Raw genomic sequence first — 19,932 nt, forward strand, 5'->3', positions numbered from 1 at the left:
CACATACATTCATATCATCATATATCTAAGATGCTGATACTCATTAATTTAATTAACTATTTAATTAACTAGGTAGTCTCAGTTTCTCACTAATTTTCACAATAAAATTGCCTAGTCTAGCCCACTTATAGAATAAAAGTTAAAAATTCTAACTTAATAGAATTAGAGTAGAAGTTATAAAATATTAGTCTTGTCTTGAATAAAGTATTTTAAAGGATTAAATAAAATTAAATCAATCACTTCTGTTATTTTTTTGACTTTTCTGGAAGTAGCATCTCAAGAAACAAATGGTATTGATGGTGTTGTCTCCCAACCTACTTCTTAATGAACTGTATATATTATATATCCCGCTGCGGAGAAGGCCCTTTCTGCCTCTACGTTAGTTGGTTTCAGGGTCATCAAATAATCATAAATCGTTCCGTCACGTGATTCATTGACGTCACAACTGACCGTAAATTAGAATTATGCACCAGGACTAGGAGAGGAGTTACTTATTTTATTTAGCACGAAGACACTTTATTTAGCGAGAGCGGAAAGTCAACTAGCAATTACATCAGCAGAGGCAAAAGGGCGGACAGTGAGGTGTAGAGAGGGGTGTAGCACGTGCCGCATTGAACGGCAACGTCACTCTCGCTGCCGAGTGATAGCGCACGTAGCAAAGCAGCAACGCCGACAACATAGACTTTTGCGCCATTATTTAGAAAGTTAATTGAGTATTGCGGATCCGCAGCGCTGGATCCAGCAGGCCGAAGATTGCGTTGGATCCAGCTGGATTGCTGGATGAGGGATCCAGCAATTGCAATCCCTATTCACAACAATATTAACAGTATAAAGCAAAAGACATATATACATATAGTATCAGTTCTTTATTTTCTATCATCTGGTACAGTACATGTACTGTACATAAGTTTCCTACCATTTGTGTGGGGTAGAACTTCTCTTTATGGCCATTATCAAGATCAACCAGTAATTAGGCTTAGCACTCTGTAGGGAAACCAAAGGACTAATTTGAACTGAAATAATTGTGATACACTGTACCGTATTTATTTTTGTTATCAGATCCTCTGTTATAAAGTCACAGGTTTTCAAAATTGGCATTGAGTCAAGTGGAAACAGTATTCTTACAGCAGCAACATTATACTCAGGCAAGAATGTATTACTTAAAGTTAGTTCTTTGATTTTTTTCATATATACAGTATATAGGTTTTCCATACATATCTCTCTCTCTCTCATTCTGGATAAATGGAGTTCTACTGTATTACAGGGCTTTGAAAACAGCAACCAGAACACAATTTCTCTCCTAGATGCTATAAGATGTTTAGCCATAGCATGGAATCAAGTTGTGCCAGAGACAATTAGAAACTGCTTCTGTCACACATAATTTTCAGATGCAGCTGCAAGCTTGGACTCTGAGGAATCTGAATGATATAAGATCAACATTGAAATTATCTCAAATGCAGAAGAGATGCAGCAATATATTCAAGTGCATACCATGATGCACAAGTGCAATAAACCAATGTCGACATCATAGCAGAAATACAAGAGAAAAAGTCATCATGATGATACAGAAAATGGAAATGATAACTGTGAAGGGATTGCAAATTTGAAACCTGTTCCTACATAAATGAAGAGATTGCCATTTCAGAAATATAGACTCGATTCTTCAAATTTTCTTCTCAAACAGCTGACAATGCTACTCCGTCCAGTCTCCAGAATGATTTAAACATATATTGGAAAATGCCAAAGACTCAAAATTACTGACTTTTTAAGCATTAAAAGCAATAGATGTGTAATTTATAATACAACAAAGTGTCAGTATATTAATGCATATAGTTGTCATACTATATTTTTACATATTTATCTCAGATACAATGAAATTCGGCTATGACACAAATAAGATGGTCCCATAAATGTTGTTATAACCAAGTTCAACTGTACATCAGGGTTGTAAACAGTGGGAAGTATATCACAGTTAAAGACTTGTCAATTCTTGTGAACCTATGAATAGATAATTGTCAGCCTGGTGGGTTGCCTGCCTGCCTGCAACTTGCTACCTGACAACAGCTTTGAAAAACTTTGAGCAAAAATCTTCCTCTCATGATCCTCATTGGAACTTGTTTAAATATCAGAAAAACTATTTACAGATAAAATAGTTTTTGAAGATTTGTTTGAATAGAGATTTATACATTAAAAAAAATGTATTTTTTAATAAAATTTTAAAAAATTATTAAAAAAAATTGTTTTTTAAATCTTAAATTAAGAATTTAAAGTTTATCCATTTAGTGATTGCAAGATCTTGCATTACATATTCTTTATTTATAAACAAAATTAATCCTGTATTATCACTGAAAGACAAAAAATAAAACAATTAGGAAATACCCTGCTTTTTAAGAAATTGAAATAATACAAGACCTGCATTATGTAATTTATGAATGACCTCTAAGATTATGTTTCTAAGCTTTTTATGAATTGAACTTTAATTAAATAGTGTCCCAACCCACAAACCTCCAATCCGGTAAGTAATAAAAGAGAAACATTGATATGTATTTAAACTAATTATAAATTAATTTCTTTTCAGCTACTTTCTCAAAGTATTTTAGATAGTCTTTTTTGTGTATAGTACTTACCCAAACATATACAGGAACCATCAAGACCTCGTACAGATCCTGAAAGTAGAGCAAGCCCCCATTTTGCTTTTTATGAATAAAGAAATATTCTATGCATTTATTTAAAATTGGCAATCTTGAAGAGTTTATTTTCTATTAATAAAAATAATATTAATTTTTTTATAGGAGAGAAACCATTATTAACCGCTAATACTACATTTGCATGAGGAGAGTTAATCTGGTTCAAAGGCTTGGTCTGTATTAACTTTTTCATTTGAACAGAACAGAGAGTTATCCAATTCTGATCAATATTCTAACAACTGAGTGATTTTAATATCCTTTCTGCAACTGAGTTAATCTTTGTGGCTTAGAGATATGTCACAGCTTTAGACCGCTGATAGATTTAACTGGAAGAATGACATCATGTTAACCTAAATCAAGTTAAATTCCATGCAAACACCATTTAACCTATGATCTACTGACTCTTTGATAACTTAGTTGGAATAACTCTTACCCCATTTAACTTTTGTTGTGTAAATATAAGTTTTCTAAAACCTAAGAAAAAATTCCCAGCTCTCCTCCCTCTCAACAGCCCCAAATATAGGCATTCTGAACAAAACATAACAGCAAAGCTTATAATAAACAGTGTTAACTATAATATTTTAACTATATATAACAAAATACAGCTCTATTTTTCTGATGGATAACATATTGCTCCTATCATGACAATGTTTGGCCATCCCTATTAAAAGCTGCCATCTCTGTATATTTTAACATGGATTCATTCCATTTGTCAATGAAAAGGACCTTGTAAATCCCATTTTTTTCTAGACCAGCACTTCTCAAACTTTGTGTTCATGGACCAATGTTTTTTTATTCCAATCCCTTGTGATAGTATTTTTGCAAAATTATAAGTAATTATAAAACAGAGAATGAAGTTAAAATGTATTTTTTATTTTATTTTTTAAAATAAATTGGTAAGAAACATAAAATAATAAAACTTCATTCTAATTTTGAAAAATAGGTTTATGGGTCATTTTCAACTAATTTCCCCAGACCAATTTCAATTGCTAGTCACTCCTAGCTCTAAGTATTTAAACTATAAAGAAAAACAAAAGTAATGATGACATAGAATCAACTTTTGGTACATTTAATACAAAAAATTAACACTGCACAAATATAAGATCAGAGATGTAATCAGAGATTTCTGAGTGAAGGTTATTGGCATTGCTGACAGCTTGCATAAGTAGATAGGCTACTGTAATAACATAATGGCACAAGATTACTAGTAACACATTACTGTACAAGAAACCCATACAAGGAACTGTATACCACATTGGTATGCAGCTCCTTGCATGTGATATGCACACAACAATATTCAATAGAAAAAGAAAAGGTTGAACAAGAGCAAGTATTAAACTTTATTCTTTACCTTGTGGCTGTTCTTGTAGCCTAGTATTTAAGTCTGATGTGCCTGTTTACTGTTTCAGCTGTCGAGTATTTGTGACTTTTTATGCTGTTTAAACTTATGCATGCTGGTTAACAGTAGGGCTGGTATAGAATGAGGGGCAGAAGAGTGTTAGTACAGGAAATGGCACTCCTTGCCACCTCAAGTGGCTACATCCCTGCTAAGATGCACCTTAATTTCTATATGTTCAACTATGAATTTTTTTTTATTGAAACAGAGAATAAGACAGATCTATCTCAATAGGACTGATTCTGTTGATATAAATTTGTTCAGTATCGTTCAGTTATTGCAAGTAAAGTTATAAATCCCTGTCTTCCATGGTATCAAAGTTGGAAACTTTTCACTTTACATATTAGGCTCTTCTGAATCAACACTGGATTTGATGCTCACATCTTCCCACACAATCACATTCTCTGTAAAACTTTAGAAATGCAGCATTTTTTCAGACTGCTGCACAACTTTTTCTGGGATTTTCATCCAAGTATGTACTTATGACATTACTCATTAGCTCAGTCTCATTAGTCTAATAATGAGAAAGACTAATGACTAATAGACTAATGAGACTGAGCTAAGTTGACCCATTAAACATTTACTATTATGAATTTTAGTCTAATAAAATCATTAAAATAATGCAATAAAATTAGTGACAAAGAACTTAAATGCACAGCACTAGAGGTTGCTGATTGTCTTATTACATTGAATCTAAGACACATTCTATTCTCATAGATACTAAATCTAGAAAAAAAGTGTCCTTACTTTTGAGTAAATAATGTATACAAATAGCTTCACTAGTTACAGCATTAAATAATAGTAAAAAATGTGATTCATCTTCTGTCCAAGGATGAATATTTTTTTTTCTATTTGAACCCCTTTAGTGTTTTCTTTGAATGCAACATGTAATTTAAATAAATTATACTTTAGACTTATAATTCATTCAGTACACAAATATAATTTTTTTCCATTTTTTTTTAATTTCCAACATTTTCTATATTAACTTTAAATTAAACATATTACAGATAATATTGTTACAAGAATATGTCAATAGAAGTACAGAGCTATTTATATTTTATATCATGTTATATATTAATTGTATTTAACAGACTATCATATCTTGGAACTATGAAAAAATGTAAAAATCAAGTATTTGTCAGGTATGATTTTTTCCAAAGCAAATTATCATCTTGATATATCCAATATAATTTTGTTCTTCAGATCAGAAAAACTAATGCCTTTTCTAAAATGAAGCTTTCTTTAAAAGTGTATTAAAATTTTTGTTTGAAGTTTTACAAATAATAAAAGTGCAAGTATAGGATAAATATTACAGATAAAAGGACTTTTTTCAATTTTAAGTCAAAATTTTATATCTTTTAAAAACAAGACAAATTATTTTACAAAATAAAATCTTTTTGTTGTTCCAGCTATCGAAATAAAATCTTATCACTGAGTCATGATATATGAACATAATGACAAGTGAAATAATATTGTAGAATAAAAACTTTCTTTAATAGTACTTTATAAAATTGATTTTTTTTCAGTTTCCACAAAAGTTATTATTTTTCAATGTATATCCATTTTGTCAGAATAACTCAAATATTAATAAAATACACCATAAAATGATGCCTTTCAATAATTTGATCTTATTATTCATAATAAATTAATTTTTATCAGGAATTATTGCAACAAATTATTGAATAGTATTATTTTATGTTTCTTCTTTCCACTATTTTATTTATATTTCAGAAATATTGCAGTTTCATAAGTAAAGCTGTGAAAGATTTGATAGATTAAAATTTGTTCAAACAAAATACCTATCACTATTACAAAACCGAAAAGAAAATTAATTGTAAATATCTGTTATAATTCCAATTTTTATTTAGTGAATAAAATAAAAATACTCATAACAAAGAAATTTTTTCTTAAATGTCAATTAAATCTAAAAATAAATTTTAATAAACTTGACATAAATTCAAATCAATTATAGTAATATTTTAATAGTTTATAATTTTTATTTTTAAAGTTAAGACCACTTTTCTTATATAAACAATTTTATATCAATAAAATTAAAGTCATTATGAAAAGTTGCATATTTATTTTTACAGCTTTAAATCAGTAGCTGAAGTCCAATGGCTTTAAAATATTATTTGTATATTCTTTGATGAAATTTATAGATATTGAAAAATATACTAGTATTAGTGAGTTAAAAGCATTTTATAACCATCTAATTATTATGCATTATGCTAATACTGAAACTTTGATACAGCTCCAGTCAAGATGTTCTTAAGTAAACAATTTGTGTTGATGAAATCAAAATGAAGTTTGAATTTAGAATAGATCTTCTCTATGTATTTGAATATTTAAGAAAACATTATATAATCATTTACAGAAAGTATTTATAAACTGAATTTAATTATAGATGTACAGTACAATTATCCATGTATATAAACTAATAAACAAAGAGTAGAATTGCTTCATAATAATAATAATTATAATTATTAAGATAAATACCTATACCAATGTATAATTATATCTGATTTATAAAAAAGTTTTTTACAGTTAAAATAAAATACAATTGTAATTTAGCTAAAAGACATTTAGCAGCAAATTTGATCTTTGTTTCATATAGAATATTTATTCATTATGACTCTAATATTTAATCATTCACAAGCTTAGAGATTAGTTACTAAAATTTAAAAATAAAATTTTCATTACATTTAAAAAATCAAATTTTGTTTTGTAAAAATTTTTAATTTTAATTGTTTTTGTTATAAATTAATATATAAAACATAATTTTTAAAAATAATGTAAACATGATTATATTTGTTATGTATAAAATTTACTTTAATTTCTTTTTAAAAATAGCGTCAAGATAAATTTGATATATTTTCATTTTAGCGCACAATTAATCATTTTTAAATTGTATTTCATAATATCTATTTTTCATTAATATGCATACAAACCAACAAATCAATGTCAACAGCTAATCTCAAGAATACAATATAAATTTGGAAAAATATTGATCTATTGTTAAAATCTTAACTTATTTCTTTCTTTTTAATTTCAAAATATTTATATATTCAGTAAACGAGATTATGAGATTTAATCATTATTTTTGTTTACATTAGGTAAAAATCTTTCCATTTAATAAAAACTTTATATGTAAAAAAGATCTGTTTATAATAATTTGCAATATATATATTTTATAATATATTAATATTTATTTATTTAAAATTCTTATATTACTATTATTATTTGATTCATTCTATAATAATTGAAACATGAATTTTTATTGTTTCAATGTAAACTTAAAATAATGTTTTTAAATAAACATTACATACAAATAATAATAATAATAATATTGAAAAGAAACTATCATATTCTTTAAAGCAGTTTCATACACAAAATCTATTCAAGGTTAAGGAATTTAACTTTTTTTGATTCTAATATCAACATATCACTTCTGCAAAACACCATCTTAATTATAGAATAAATATAATTCACAAATCTATAGGCTTCAGTAATGTATATAAATATGATCAATTATACTCACCGATAAGAAAAAAATTGTTAATGCATAAAAACAATTTGACAACACGTAAATAAAAAACTAATTCAACTGCCAACTTAAATTTAACCATATTTATTTAAACCGTGCAAAATCATTAAAGGCGATTCGCGTACAACTCGAACCGATTTCAAATTTGCACGATCTAACCTATTGCACAAAATTATTATTTCGGTCGCACTTAAGATCCCAAAAAATTTATATTGGTACATAAACACATCGCACGACATTTTGCCAATCGTGCCATACACAATAACAACAAAAGGAATCTAACATAAAACTCTGTAGACAAACCCGTTCAAGGTTAAGGGATCGGAGTGGTTTTCTGCTTCTGATATCAATATACCGTTACAAGAAAACATGTAATTAGCCCAGCACATCAATATAATTCATAAATTAATTGCAATGAGGAAAAATTTAAGTTTATTAATGGATAAAAAAAATTAATCATTTGACAATTTAACATGTAAATGAAAGTAGTTAATTCTGATTTAAATAAATGCTGTAAAAAGTTATCAAAGTGGCTATTAATTAAGTAATTATTTAAATTGTGAGTAAGATCTTGAATCAATGTATATACACATTATATATATAAACACCATGTATGTCCTTTTATGCAATCATATGTTATATGCAATGGTGTATTATTATCATTAACTAAAAATAGATGAAATTTAACGTCGAATATGTCATTAAATTCCATTTAAATATTTTGTTTCCAAAGAAAATTGTGTTGTTATGTCATTACAAATTTTATAACTCCTTTTTATCAAAGAAGGAAAAATAAAAATATATATATAAATAACACGTACTTACCTAAATTCCTTTCTTAATCATTCTTCAAATGCATTTAATCAATATATTTTGATTGCGATAAAATTAAAGTTTTAAAATAACTTTTTTAAGATATTTTTATACAAAAACTGATAAAATTGTTGTTTCACTCTCCGATCAAACAACAAAGTGACGTCATTACGACGTTCTTAAATTTTGTGTAATTATCGTTGCGCCACCTGACGGCAATGAAATATATTATCGTTTGGTCGTAACGATTTTCCTGTTTTTCGTGATTGATGTTTAATTATTCTATCTTATTTTTTAAATTTTATTATGTAATATACACGATTATATATATGTGTGTTTTTTAAATAATAAAAGGATGTGTATTTTTTTATTTAAATAAATGTTAATTAGTGAATGTGTTATCGCTCGTATTATATTTACATAATGTGAGGAGTGTGAATATTATAGATTGAACTTTATAATAATTTAAATTTTTGTATTCACGAACGAGGACTTAAAAAAATAATAATAATAACACGATCGTAAATTAACCAATTAGATTCATTGTACTTTTAAGTACGCGAACTCCAATTGGTTTAGTTATGATTTTGAATTTTAATCCTTGATTGTAAATTCAGATGGGCCGTGTAAACTGACTCATTTAATTTTTTGTAGATAGCGACTACATACAAATGGTCTAAAATTTCATTATTTTTAATAAAACTGATTATATTTGATTCATTTGTAATACTCAATTCTTTAATTTATCAATAAAATATTGTTTTTATAATTATTGTAGTCATCTAATTATTAAAAAGTAAAATAATCTTGTAAATAATATTAAAAACTTCCAATTGAAGATCAATAGTAAATTTCATTTTTTTCATGTTTTATTAATTTTTTACTCGTGTTTTTGGCTCTTTCTGCCCTGCCCCCTTTTTTTAACTCTTTTCGCCCTGTGGGCACTAAGAGGGCCTTTTTTAGTAGGCCCATTATGGGTTCGGCCAGGCCCACAATGGGGCGACCGGGTGGTGAGGGACGGGGCCCGACATATCCGAACGGACCACCCCCCGAAAAATTCCTGGGGATTATTCGACCCGTTCGGATTCGATCCCGGGTCCCCCAGAGCGGTAGGCTGCCACCTATACCGCTCGGCCATCCGGCCGTCTTCTGCCCTGCCCTGTAAGCAATGCCAGGGCCTTTTCCCCCCCTGGTTTGGCCAGGTCTATAATTATGGAACCAGTCAGTAACGGACCGGTCTAACATATCTGAGACTTACCGCCCTTGAAAAATCCCTGAAGATGATCGCATGGATTAAATCTCAGGATCCCGCCTTAACCGCCTCGACCACCCGGCCGTTATTTATTTATGCATCACTTTTTACCGTACGTCTTCTTATTGACACAAATAATAAGAAAAAACCCATTAAAGCTTATTTAATTTGGATACTTTTTATTAATGTATTCATAATTATTATTAATATTTCGGTTCTCACTAGATACCAGCATATCTTGTTTTGTCTTCTGGTTGAGACGAGATGTACTGTACGCTTAGAAATAGGAATTGTAAGTTCGCCGATAGCGGAGGATTTTTATTCCCTCTCATCGGGATGGACTAAGGTCTTCGCGTATGCAGGTGGTGGTTTTCGGAGGCAGAAAAAGACAAGTGTATCACAAAGAAACCGTTTATTTTTTGAAGATCATGCTTACATATGATTGACTAGGCCCTTAAAGTTACAGTCCAGTCCGTTAGATGTCTTCAGGAAGCACGGAGAGAAGAGGGCGACGATCACTCAGGAGGAAGCTCTTTTGTCCTTGACGGCCGAGGTTTTATAATTTTCTCGGGATCGAATTATTTCTAATTGGTCGGACTTTCCCTTTCCCTATTGGGTCTCTTACCTGTCTCTAAGTGAAAACTGAGACCAGTTTAAGTCTCGAGAAAGGTCTGCCCAGGATGGTTTATTCGACACCATTTCTCGACTCCGATCGCGCTTTATTGATGACCAAGACACTTATGCTCATATTTTCACATTCTCGTTTCGTTTTACCTTACTGTGTCTTAAGTTTTAAATAATTCCCCTTTAAACTTTCTTTTATTCTAAAATTTTGTTTTCCCTCTGTTTTGAGCGACGATGTCAAAGTCCGGCGTTGCCGACTCGACACTTATATAACTTGTTTTCTCGATGGTTTTTTTTTTTTTTAACTCTTTCCGCCCTATGGGCACTAAGAGGGCCTCTTTTTGCAAGCCATTATGGGTTCGGCCAGGCCCACAATGGGGCGACCGGGTGGTGAGGGACGGGGCCCGACATATCCGGACGGACCACCCCGAAGAATTCCTGGGGATTTTTCGACCAGTCGGGATTCGAACCCGGGTCCCCCAGAGCGGTGGGCTGCCACCTTAACCGCTCGGCCATCCGGCCTCAAACTCGATGGTTTAACTTAATAAATTTTACATTTCCCCCCCTTTTTTTGACAGAATGAATCATCAATTGGCTGCAGCTTTCACATGATTTTGACGTCACTGACCCTTTTTCCTCTAGAACACTGGTCACCAACCTATTTGACCTCACGGACCACTAAACTCACAATTTTGAATCCCGCAACCACTGTCATGAATTTTTTAACGATACAAACATCTATAGAATAATGATCATAAAATTTCCATTTTATTTTATTAATTGAAATTCACTTGTTTAATTATAACAAATTAGTGTGAAGTTTGTTGCTGCTTGTTCGAAATAAGTTTATTCTGACATCAAAGTCATTTTTTAACCCAAATGTATCTATAATTGCATCTTCGCTCGCTAGAGAACGAAAAGATGGCTTTGACATCTTTACAGAAGAATCACAGCAAGATAATATTACAAAATTTACATATTGTGAAAGTCTCCTTCAAAATCAAGATATAATTGCAATCGGGAGTTCTTCATCATTTTCAGAAGTTGCTAAGGCGGTAGAAAAAACATTAAGCGCTTTGATACTTTCAAATGTGATACGGTACCAACGATTCTCCTCCAAATTAGTTGATGAAATGTTTTTAAACATTAATCAAGTTTGTTTTTTTCAGTGACATGTAAATATTATTTTCATTGTAAAAATCTGCATTTATTCAATGCGTACAATGCCGAAATGCTTATTGTTTCACACGACAATTTATCATCCACAAAATTGTACTCCCGGAAAGCAAACAGGTTGAACAATGTTTTTTTTTTTTTTTTTTTTAACTCTTTCCGCCCTGTGGGCACTAAGAGGGCCTCTTTTAGTAGGCCCATTATGGGTTCGGCCAGGCCCACAATGGGGCGACCGGGTGGTGAGGGACGGGGCCCGACATATCCGAACGGACCACCCCCCGAAAAATTCCTGGGGATTATTCGACCCGTTCGGATTCGATCCCGGGTCCCCCAGAGCGGTAGACTGCCACCTTTACCGCTCGGCCATCCGGCCGTGGTTGAACAATGTTAGAAAAAGTGTCTTTTTTATTAATAAATTTGGCCTTGAACAATGATAATTTTGTTTATATCTGATCTTCCAAAATAAACTATAAATAAATGTTAGTGCGAATCCCATCTGTACAAGAATATTCGGAAATAATTTTTAAATGTAATAAATTTAAAAATTATAGTTTTGTATTAAAAAAATTAAATTAAAACCAACGGAATTCGAAATACCCATACATTCCCCACTAATACTATACTTGTAAATAATGGAAATTCTAAAGGTTTTAAGTGGTTTGCAATTTTCAAATTTAATTTTCTCTTTTAGTTTTGAGTATTGCACCTTACTGTTCGTCAAAAGTCAGATGTTGAGGATGCATTATAACCTCACTGAGTTTAATCAAAATCGGTGACTCAACGTCATGTCGTCCCCCCCCTTTTTTTTTTTTTTAATTTTTCCGCCCTGTGGGCACTAAGAGGGCCTCTTTTAGTAGGCCCATTATGGGTTCGGCCAGGCCCACAATGGGCGACCGGGTGGTGAGGGACGGGGCCCGACATATCCGAACGGACCACCCCCCGAAAAATTCCTGGGGATTATTCGACCCGTTCGGATTCGATCCCGGGTCCCCCAGAGCGGTAGGCTGCCACCTTTACCGCTCGGCCATCCGGCCGTCCATGTCGTCCCCTAGTAAGTATACAATGGTTCTCATAGTTACAATGTTAATTTCGTAGATATGTATATTTGAGATCACAATAAATATGCGTAAACCAATTTTTATGTCGGTTATATAGTATATACGAGTAATGTAAAAATTGAAAAAAATTGTCATTAAAACAATTAAACTTATTATGCTTTTAATACAGCACCTCATAGTAAATAGTGTAATCATCAAAGTAATATTTTTTAATTTTCATTGGCAATTGCACAGAAAAAAATCGATTAATTAAGAGCCAAATTTATGCTGTGTTAATATCCTTATCAGAAATAAATCTCAAAATCATTTCAACTACATATAAATAAGTGATTGGAGTTTATAATCGAAGCAGCAACAATAATTTCATTGTTTAAAAGCTCATTCTTAAATTTGACATACGAAGTTTTACTTAATTACTGTTTATTATACATTGATCACCTTTCATTCCAAAAAATGGGGACAATTTTATCATCTCAAAAACCAAGGCCCAAAGTCAAGCCCGTGCCAATGATAATCAATCGCAAAAAGAGAAGAGGCGCTGAACCTGCCACTAAGTTGCCCGAAGTAAAACCGAATAAAAACTGTCGTTTAAAATTATTAAGACTGGAAAGAATTCAAGATTATTTATTAATGGAAGAAGAATTTCTTATGAATCAAAGAATATTTAAACATCGCGAGAGATCTAAACGTGAAACTTCAAAAGTTTCCGAATTGCGAGGATCTCCAATGATTGTAGCTATTCTACAAGAATTATTCGAAGACGATTTTGCCATCGTCGCAACATCAGCCGGAGACGAGCATTTTGTTCCAATTTTATCTTTCGTAGATAAAACCCAATTGGAATTAAAATGTAAGGTTTTACTCAATCATGAAAATTATGCCGTTGTAGGGATCTTGCAAGACGATGTTCGACCATTTGTATCCGTAATGAAACTGGATAAGGCTCCTCTTCAGTCATACGCCGATATTGGAGGTCTTGAAACACAAATTCGAGAAGTTAAAGAATCTGTCGAATATCCTTTAACTCATCCAGAACTTTATGAGGAAATGGGTATTTCGTCTCCTAAGGGTGTCATCTTGTATGGTCCTCCGGGATCGGGTAAAACGTTGTTAGTCAAGGCAGTCGCTAATCAAACTTCGGCAACGTTTTTAAGAGTTACGGGATCAGAATTGATACAAAAATATCGTGGAGATGGTCCAAAATTAGTCCGAGAATTATTTAGAGTAGCAGAAGAATATTCTCCTTCTATCGTCTTCATAGACGAGGTCGATGCTATTGGAGAAAAACGATTCGATTCCGTTTCGAGTGGAGAAAACGAAGTGCAACGAACAATGCTAGAATTATTGAACCAGTTAGACGGTTTCGATTGTAGAGGAGACATTAAAATAATAATGGCAACTAACAAAATCGAATCTTTAGATCCAGCATTAATAAGACCCGGAAGAATCGATAGAAAAATTGAATTTTTCTTACCAGATGCTGGAGCTAAAAGAGAAATATTTCAAATACATACGGCTAGGATGAATTTAAAAGATGACATTAATATCGACGATGTATTATCATCTAAAGAAGAAGACTTTTCCGGTGCGGACATCAAAGCTCTATGCACCGAAGCGGGTCTTCTGGCATTGAGAGAGAGAAGAATGAGAATAATTAAAGACGATTTCATTAAAGCAAAAGAAAAAATTCTTTATCAGAAAGAAGAGAAAATCTTAGAAGGATTGTATTTATAAAAATAAAAATTAAATCGTATGAAATATTATATGAGTATTTTTACTTTCCCTGCTATTATACAGAGGGAAAAAGGCTATTATCTTTCTCATAGAAGTAAGATAAGTCCTGTTAGAAATTATAGAATCAAATTTTTACGGGATTTTCGAACGGGTAGGTGATTCTACACTCAATCCCACACGGAGAAAAACGATTATAAAATTTATTTCATAGACTAAACAACCGAACGGATTCCATTAAATCTACTCTTAAATCTATTCTTTTTATATAAAATATTTAGCTTAAAATTTTGACGACACTTTTCCGCTATGGGGGGGGGGAATAAAAACGGCGGAACCGGAAATCAACGAATCTTGTCATCCTTCAGGAATTAGGCGATTTACGTGTTTTGGACTGAAAGAATCGATGAATCATCACAAAATTATTTATGTTATGAATTGGAAACAAGTGAGCGAAGCGAATTGAAACGTTTTTCTGTAAGTAAATATATTTTAAAATTTATATAAAATATAAAAGAATTTTTTCTGCAATAATAATCATTTTTAATTATCGTAATTTATTTGAATATAAAATAAAATTTATTTATTTTTTTTTTAAAAAAAGCAAGCATTAAGAAGAAGCGATAAAAATTTTTCTTATTGTTTTCAAGGCGGAAAAATTAGAAAGAATAAAAAACTGTTGATCAACATTCACAAATACAGCAATTAATGTATTGAAATGACGTAGATAAATGAGAGAAAATTAAAGCTTATTGTAAAAAAAAAACTTTATAAAAGACAAGAGATATAACATTCAAACAGAAAATAAATTAAGGTTAATGTTACCTATGGTTCCAAAATGGCATCTCGTCTCTGATTCCAGCAAACAGAAGAAAGGAAACAGTGGGGACGCACGTTCTAACCTAACCTGATCTATTCTAATAAATTACCTTGGTAATAATTATGGTAATTTATTAGAATAGATCAAGTTAGGTTAGAACGTGCGTCCCCACTGTTTCCTTTCTTCTGTTTGCTGGAATCAGAGACGAGATGCCATTTTGGAACCACAGGTAACATTAAACCTAAATTAATTTTATGAGATTTTTTTTTAATAAACAAAGAAAAAAAATTACAATTTAAATTGTAACATAATTTTATGTAACATTATCTTTTATGAGTACAATTTTGAATGACTAACGAGCTTCAATGAATTCGCTAAACAATTGCTAAAAGACAAAAATACATAAATGTTTATTTTGAAAATGCATTTAAAATTTAAATTATTGAAATGTGAAAATGCATTATAAACAGTTTCAAAAGTTAATAATAGAATTTTTTTGAAATGTTTTGAATGCAGAACTAATATTTTGAGCTAATTGAAAACTTTTGCAGGATCTTTTTTCCTCCATTAAACTTCTTAGTTCCAGCAAAATGGAAAATGCACTATAGAGAGCTTTGGTGACCTAAAAATATAATAATAAATTATCTGTAATAATTAAATTATCTGTAATATATATATATATATATATATTGATACATTGAAACGTTACAAACTTTCAAAGGAAATGTTCTCGAAAGAGTAAAAAATCCTCCACAAGAAAATCCAAATTGTTGTTTAAAAAACAACTTCATGAAGCACAACATCTGAAATTAATTTTATAAATATTATGAGAAAAAATGCTTGATTGTAATTACTTCAATAATTAATATATAGGCCTACCTTCAATTTTATTTGAATAGGCAAAGAAGAAATGGAAAATTTTCTTATTTCTTGATTACATCCGTAAAACTATGTAATTAAATAGAATAAAAATAATTAATGTTGCGGAGTACTCGATGTTATATAGTTTTAGGAGGTCGTGGAAGCTCGCCCCCGCCCGGGCACGATTACATACGGAACGGAACATGGAGAATAGGCAGTATACTGATACGTGTTAAAAACTGACCTTTGGAGGTAAGTATCTCTCGAAGGGTCGCTTGTACAGGTATGGTTCCGTTGACTTTTCTGCTCGTACAAGTGGTCTACAATTGGGGTGGTGGTCGAAAAACCCCTCATTCGAGCTTGAATCTTACCTCCAACGTCAGTTTTGTTTCGATTTCAAAATTTTTAATATGATCTCACTTCACCCCTCATATAGCCTCAGTTCCACATTGTTATTTATTCTATCATCTTCAGGTACTTTCAAGATTTCAATATGTTCTTGTATTTTTCTTTTTATTTGATTATTTTCTGTCATTATGAATTTAATACCATTTTTTGTAAGTTCACAACCTTCTTTATTACAATGTTGTGCCACTGATGACAAAATTAAATTATTTTTAATGGCATATATACGTTCGTTAATTATTTGTATTTAATTTTCTTCCGGTTTCCCAATATATATTTTTTAATGTAAACAACTTCAATCAAATGAATAAACTATATTATCTTTCTCGGTTAGATTTACCTTAGGTAGCCAAAATGGCCGCTCGTCTCTAATTCCAGCAACAGAAGAAGGGAAATAGTGGGGACGCACGTTCTAACCTAACCTAACCTAACCTATTCTAATAAAGTACCATAATTATTACCAACAAAATTATTAGAATAGGTTAGGTTAGGTTAGAACGTGCGTCTCCACTGTTTCCCTTCTGTTTGCTGGAATTAGAAGCGAGCCGAAATTTTGGCTACCTAAGGTAAATCTAACCTCTTTCTATAAACCACTATGTTCATTATTTTTATATTTTCTATTAATCATTTTCCTTATGGTCTTTGTATGATCTGGTACCAGAATAATATCTAAAGTTTTAATTTTTTCAGAAACACCGAACACATATTCCATTTTAAGATAATATACAGTAGAGAACCGAAAATCGGAATCAATTGGGGACTGGGGTTGTTCAGATTAGTGATTTGTCCCCATTACCGATTATGTACGAATAAATATATTAACCTGTCCGATGTTCAAATTTTTCTCCGTTGCGTGTCGCTTCGTGTTGAATTTTCGTCGATTTTAAGCCTAACGAAAATTTTTATAATAATAATCGAGGCTATCGTATCGTTAAAAATTATTTCTGCATTTTGTACAAACAAAATAAATATATTGAAGAATATAAAAACATGAAAATTATACTTTAGAAGTAAATTTAGTATCAAAAACGTTCGATTCGGCACGACACAGTCCGACTGAAAATCGTTCCGATTACCGGGGTTCCGATTAACGAGTCTCTACTGTATTTTAACCTCACTTGTTTGTCTATTTAGTATTACAGTTTCTAACCATTTTAACAATAAAGATCTAGCATAATTATTTAAACTAAACATTCTTCAAACAACATCAACCAACGATTACAACGATATCCTGAAGATGACCCGGGATGGGTCGAAAACGTTAGATTTAATATAAACGTGATTAACTGGAACAATTAAGATTTATGGCAGATGAACTAAACATTCTTATTATATTTTCTATTTCAATTTCCTAATCATTTCGCATAATAGTTCTCTCTTTAATTTTGTTAATATAAATCTGAAAGATATTCTTTTATATATAAAGGTATACTAGATTTGAAGTGTATAACTTTTCCAGTAGCTCATTCTTTAACATATTTTTTAAATAATAATTTACAATGTAATCTAACTATAGTAATATCTAAATAATTCAGGTTGTTTACTTTTTTCATATTCAAATTGAATATTTTTTAGTCTGGAATTGCTACTTATAATAGTATTGTATTTTATTTGTGTTTTATACTGTATGGATGTATGTAGGCTGATGAGGGGTCTTTGTGCCCGAAATGCATCCTACTAGACCTTGATTGTGGTTAATTAAAGGCTATTTTTTGTAAAAAATTTAGTCTATTTTGCTCCAGTCATTCCCTGATGTATAGGCCTTCCAATTTATTACAGCCGTATTTATTAGGCTAATTAATTTAATCTTAATTAATATTAGATTAATATAACATTTTTTTAAAAGTACTCCCATAAAAAAACGAGGATAATTTATGGTAGGCATTGTAATTAATAAAAATTTCTTACCCGAATAAAAAGTTTTGATATTTCATACGAAATATAAAACAAAGTAAGAGAGACGATGACGGTGGCTGGGATTAAAAGATATTTCAGAAACAGAATTTCTGATCCTCCAATTGTCACATTATAAATGCACAAGCACAATGCATAAATAGTGGAAAAATAGCTGATGAATATACAATTTTCAAAAGTATAATTTATGTGGTTTAAGAATCGATACACCGCTTCGTGATTCTTCATGTTTCGCTGCATCTTTCGATGATCTATCATTTCTATTGCATTTTCGATAGCTTCCTGTATTACCGATATCTTTGTTTTAATCAAATATAAAATCATATTAACTTGCATTACTAAGAATATGATTAGATTTATTTCAAATATGCTATTTAAAGCATTTAGAGATCCGCATAAAAATGGAATGATGTTTTCGTAATCATGGCGCAAGAAGTATTCCAATAATAACGTGGTGGGAAATATCATAATAAGAGAAAAATAGATGAAACCCCATAACATAATAATTTTTCTTTGATACTTCATCACTTGGCAGTATTCTTCAAAATCGATAGGAATATTTATCGAGAATTTTTCATTCTCCAGAATAACAGAAATGGAGAAACAAGAGAATGAAATGATACAAAATAAGCTTGCAAAGAAGACTGTGGCTTGTTGAGAAGCGTGGTCATGCAGACATCCAATGTGACTCCCTTTTAATAACTTATAAAAGATTTCTATTGCTTTCGAAAAAGCGTGAACGAATAAAATTAACTGTACGAAAGCCGAATATATCTTCAATGCATAAGTTTTTAAATTAGATTTCTTATTTTCGCACGACTCTAATATGTCCAGTCCGACAGTTTTAAGCAGAGAAAATATTGGACGAAGCGAACAGTTTAAACAGAAACTTTTCCTCATTATTCCGATTGAAATGTTTGAATTTCCATACATCTTCTAGTATTAGATTGGGCTACAGCTAATAGCAAAATGCTCGTCAAAATAAGAAGTTATTTTCAATATCGATTATCTTTAAAGACGATCAATGTTAATTTCTAATTAGGAAAAAATAAATGATTAATGTTCCTAAGTCTATTACATTACATTTTCCATTTACATCCATATTAATTTCGCTATTTTATGACAATATGCGTTTACTACTACTAATAATAATGCTATAAACTTAAGTATGTTAATGGAACAAATTTAATAATTGGATCGATTTTAAATCTTACATCATTTTATTAATAATTATAGTAAATGCCTTCCATTAATGTTATTTATTAAGGAAAAGCTATCATGTTAATGGAATATAATAGAACAATCAAATGCCATTCCTCCAATGTTAATCCCGCCATACATACAATATATGTTCCTTTCAAAAAATGTTTTATCATTATGAATATCCTTTTGAATTAGCGGAATAATTAGACCAATTCAAAATAATTATTATTTTATATATAATAATTTTCATTTAAAAAAAATTGTAAATACTAATAACGAGTAAAATCGCCATTAAGTCCGACCGTACTGGAAATACACACGATCCCTATTATCTCCCCATCCCCTCGACCTTTAATCACCAAAATTTAGTAGTATCAATCCCCCTAATGAACAAACCTCCCTGCAAAATTTTAGAAATTTTTGAGGAAGAGCACGGGAGTTATTAACCTTC

General features: G+C 30.8%; 3 protein-coding genes across 3 annotated transcripts in view; 1 reads left to right on the forward strand and 2 right to left on the reverse strand.

Annotated features, from left to right (window-relative positions):
- The window catches only part of LOC136980180 (zinc finger protein ZIPIC-like), a 51,624-nt gene extending 42,981 nt beyond the window's left edge, over nucleotides 1-8,643 (reverse strand). Inside the window, exon 1 of the mRNA XM_067276235.1 lies at nucleotides 8,453-8,643. The gene's annotated coding sequence lies outside the window, so the exon portion shown is untranslated. The remainder of the gene's footprint in view (nucleotides 1-8,452) is intronic.
- A 4,348-nt stretch (nucleotides 8,644-12,991) lies between these two features.
- Nucleotides 12,992-14,302, forward strand: LOC136980109 (26S proteasome regulatory subunit 4-like). The gene has a single exon (XM_067276147.1). It carries the CDS (start codon nucleotides 13,001-13,003, stop codon nucleotides 14,279-14,281), a length of 1,281 nt encoding a protein of 426 aa, XP_067132248.1. The 5' UTR covers nucleotides 12,992-13,000; the 3' UTR covers nucleotides 14,282-14,302.
- Nucleotides 14,303-15,953: 1,651 nt separating this feature from the next.
- Nucleotides 15,954-19,340, reverse strand: LOC136980231 (uncharacterized). Its single transcript, XM_067276324.1, has 2 exons — nucleotides 18,273-19,340; nucleotides 15,954-16,046 (listed from the first exon to the last, which is right to left on the reverse strand). Exons 1-2 carry the CDS (start codon nucleotides 19,209-19,211, stop codon nucleotides 15,954-15,956), a joined length of 1,032 nt encoding a protein of 343 aa, XP_067132425.1. The 5' UTR covers nucleotides 19,212-19,340.
- Between the last annotated feature and the right edge of the window lie 592 nt (nucleotides 19,341-19,932).

Source organism: Centruroides vittatus, unplaced genomic scaffold (assembly GCF_030686945.1).
Source record: "Centruroides vittatus isolate TY-2023 unplaced genomic scaffold, ASM3068694v2 contig_680, whole genome shotgun sequence".
Taxonomy (NCBI): Eukaryota; Metazoa; Arthropoda; class Arachnida; order Scorpiones; family Buthidae; genus Centruroides; species Centruroides vittatus.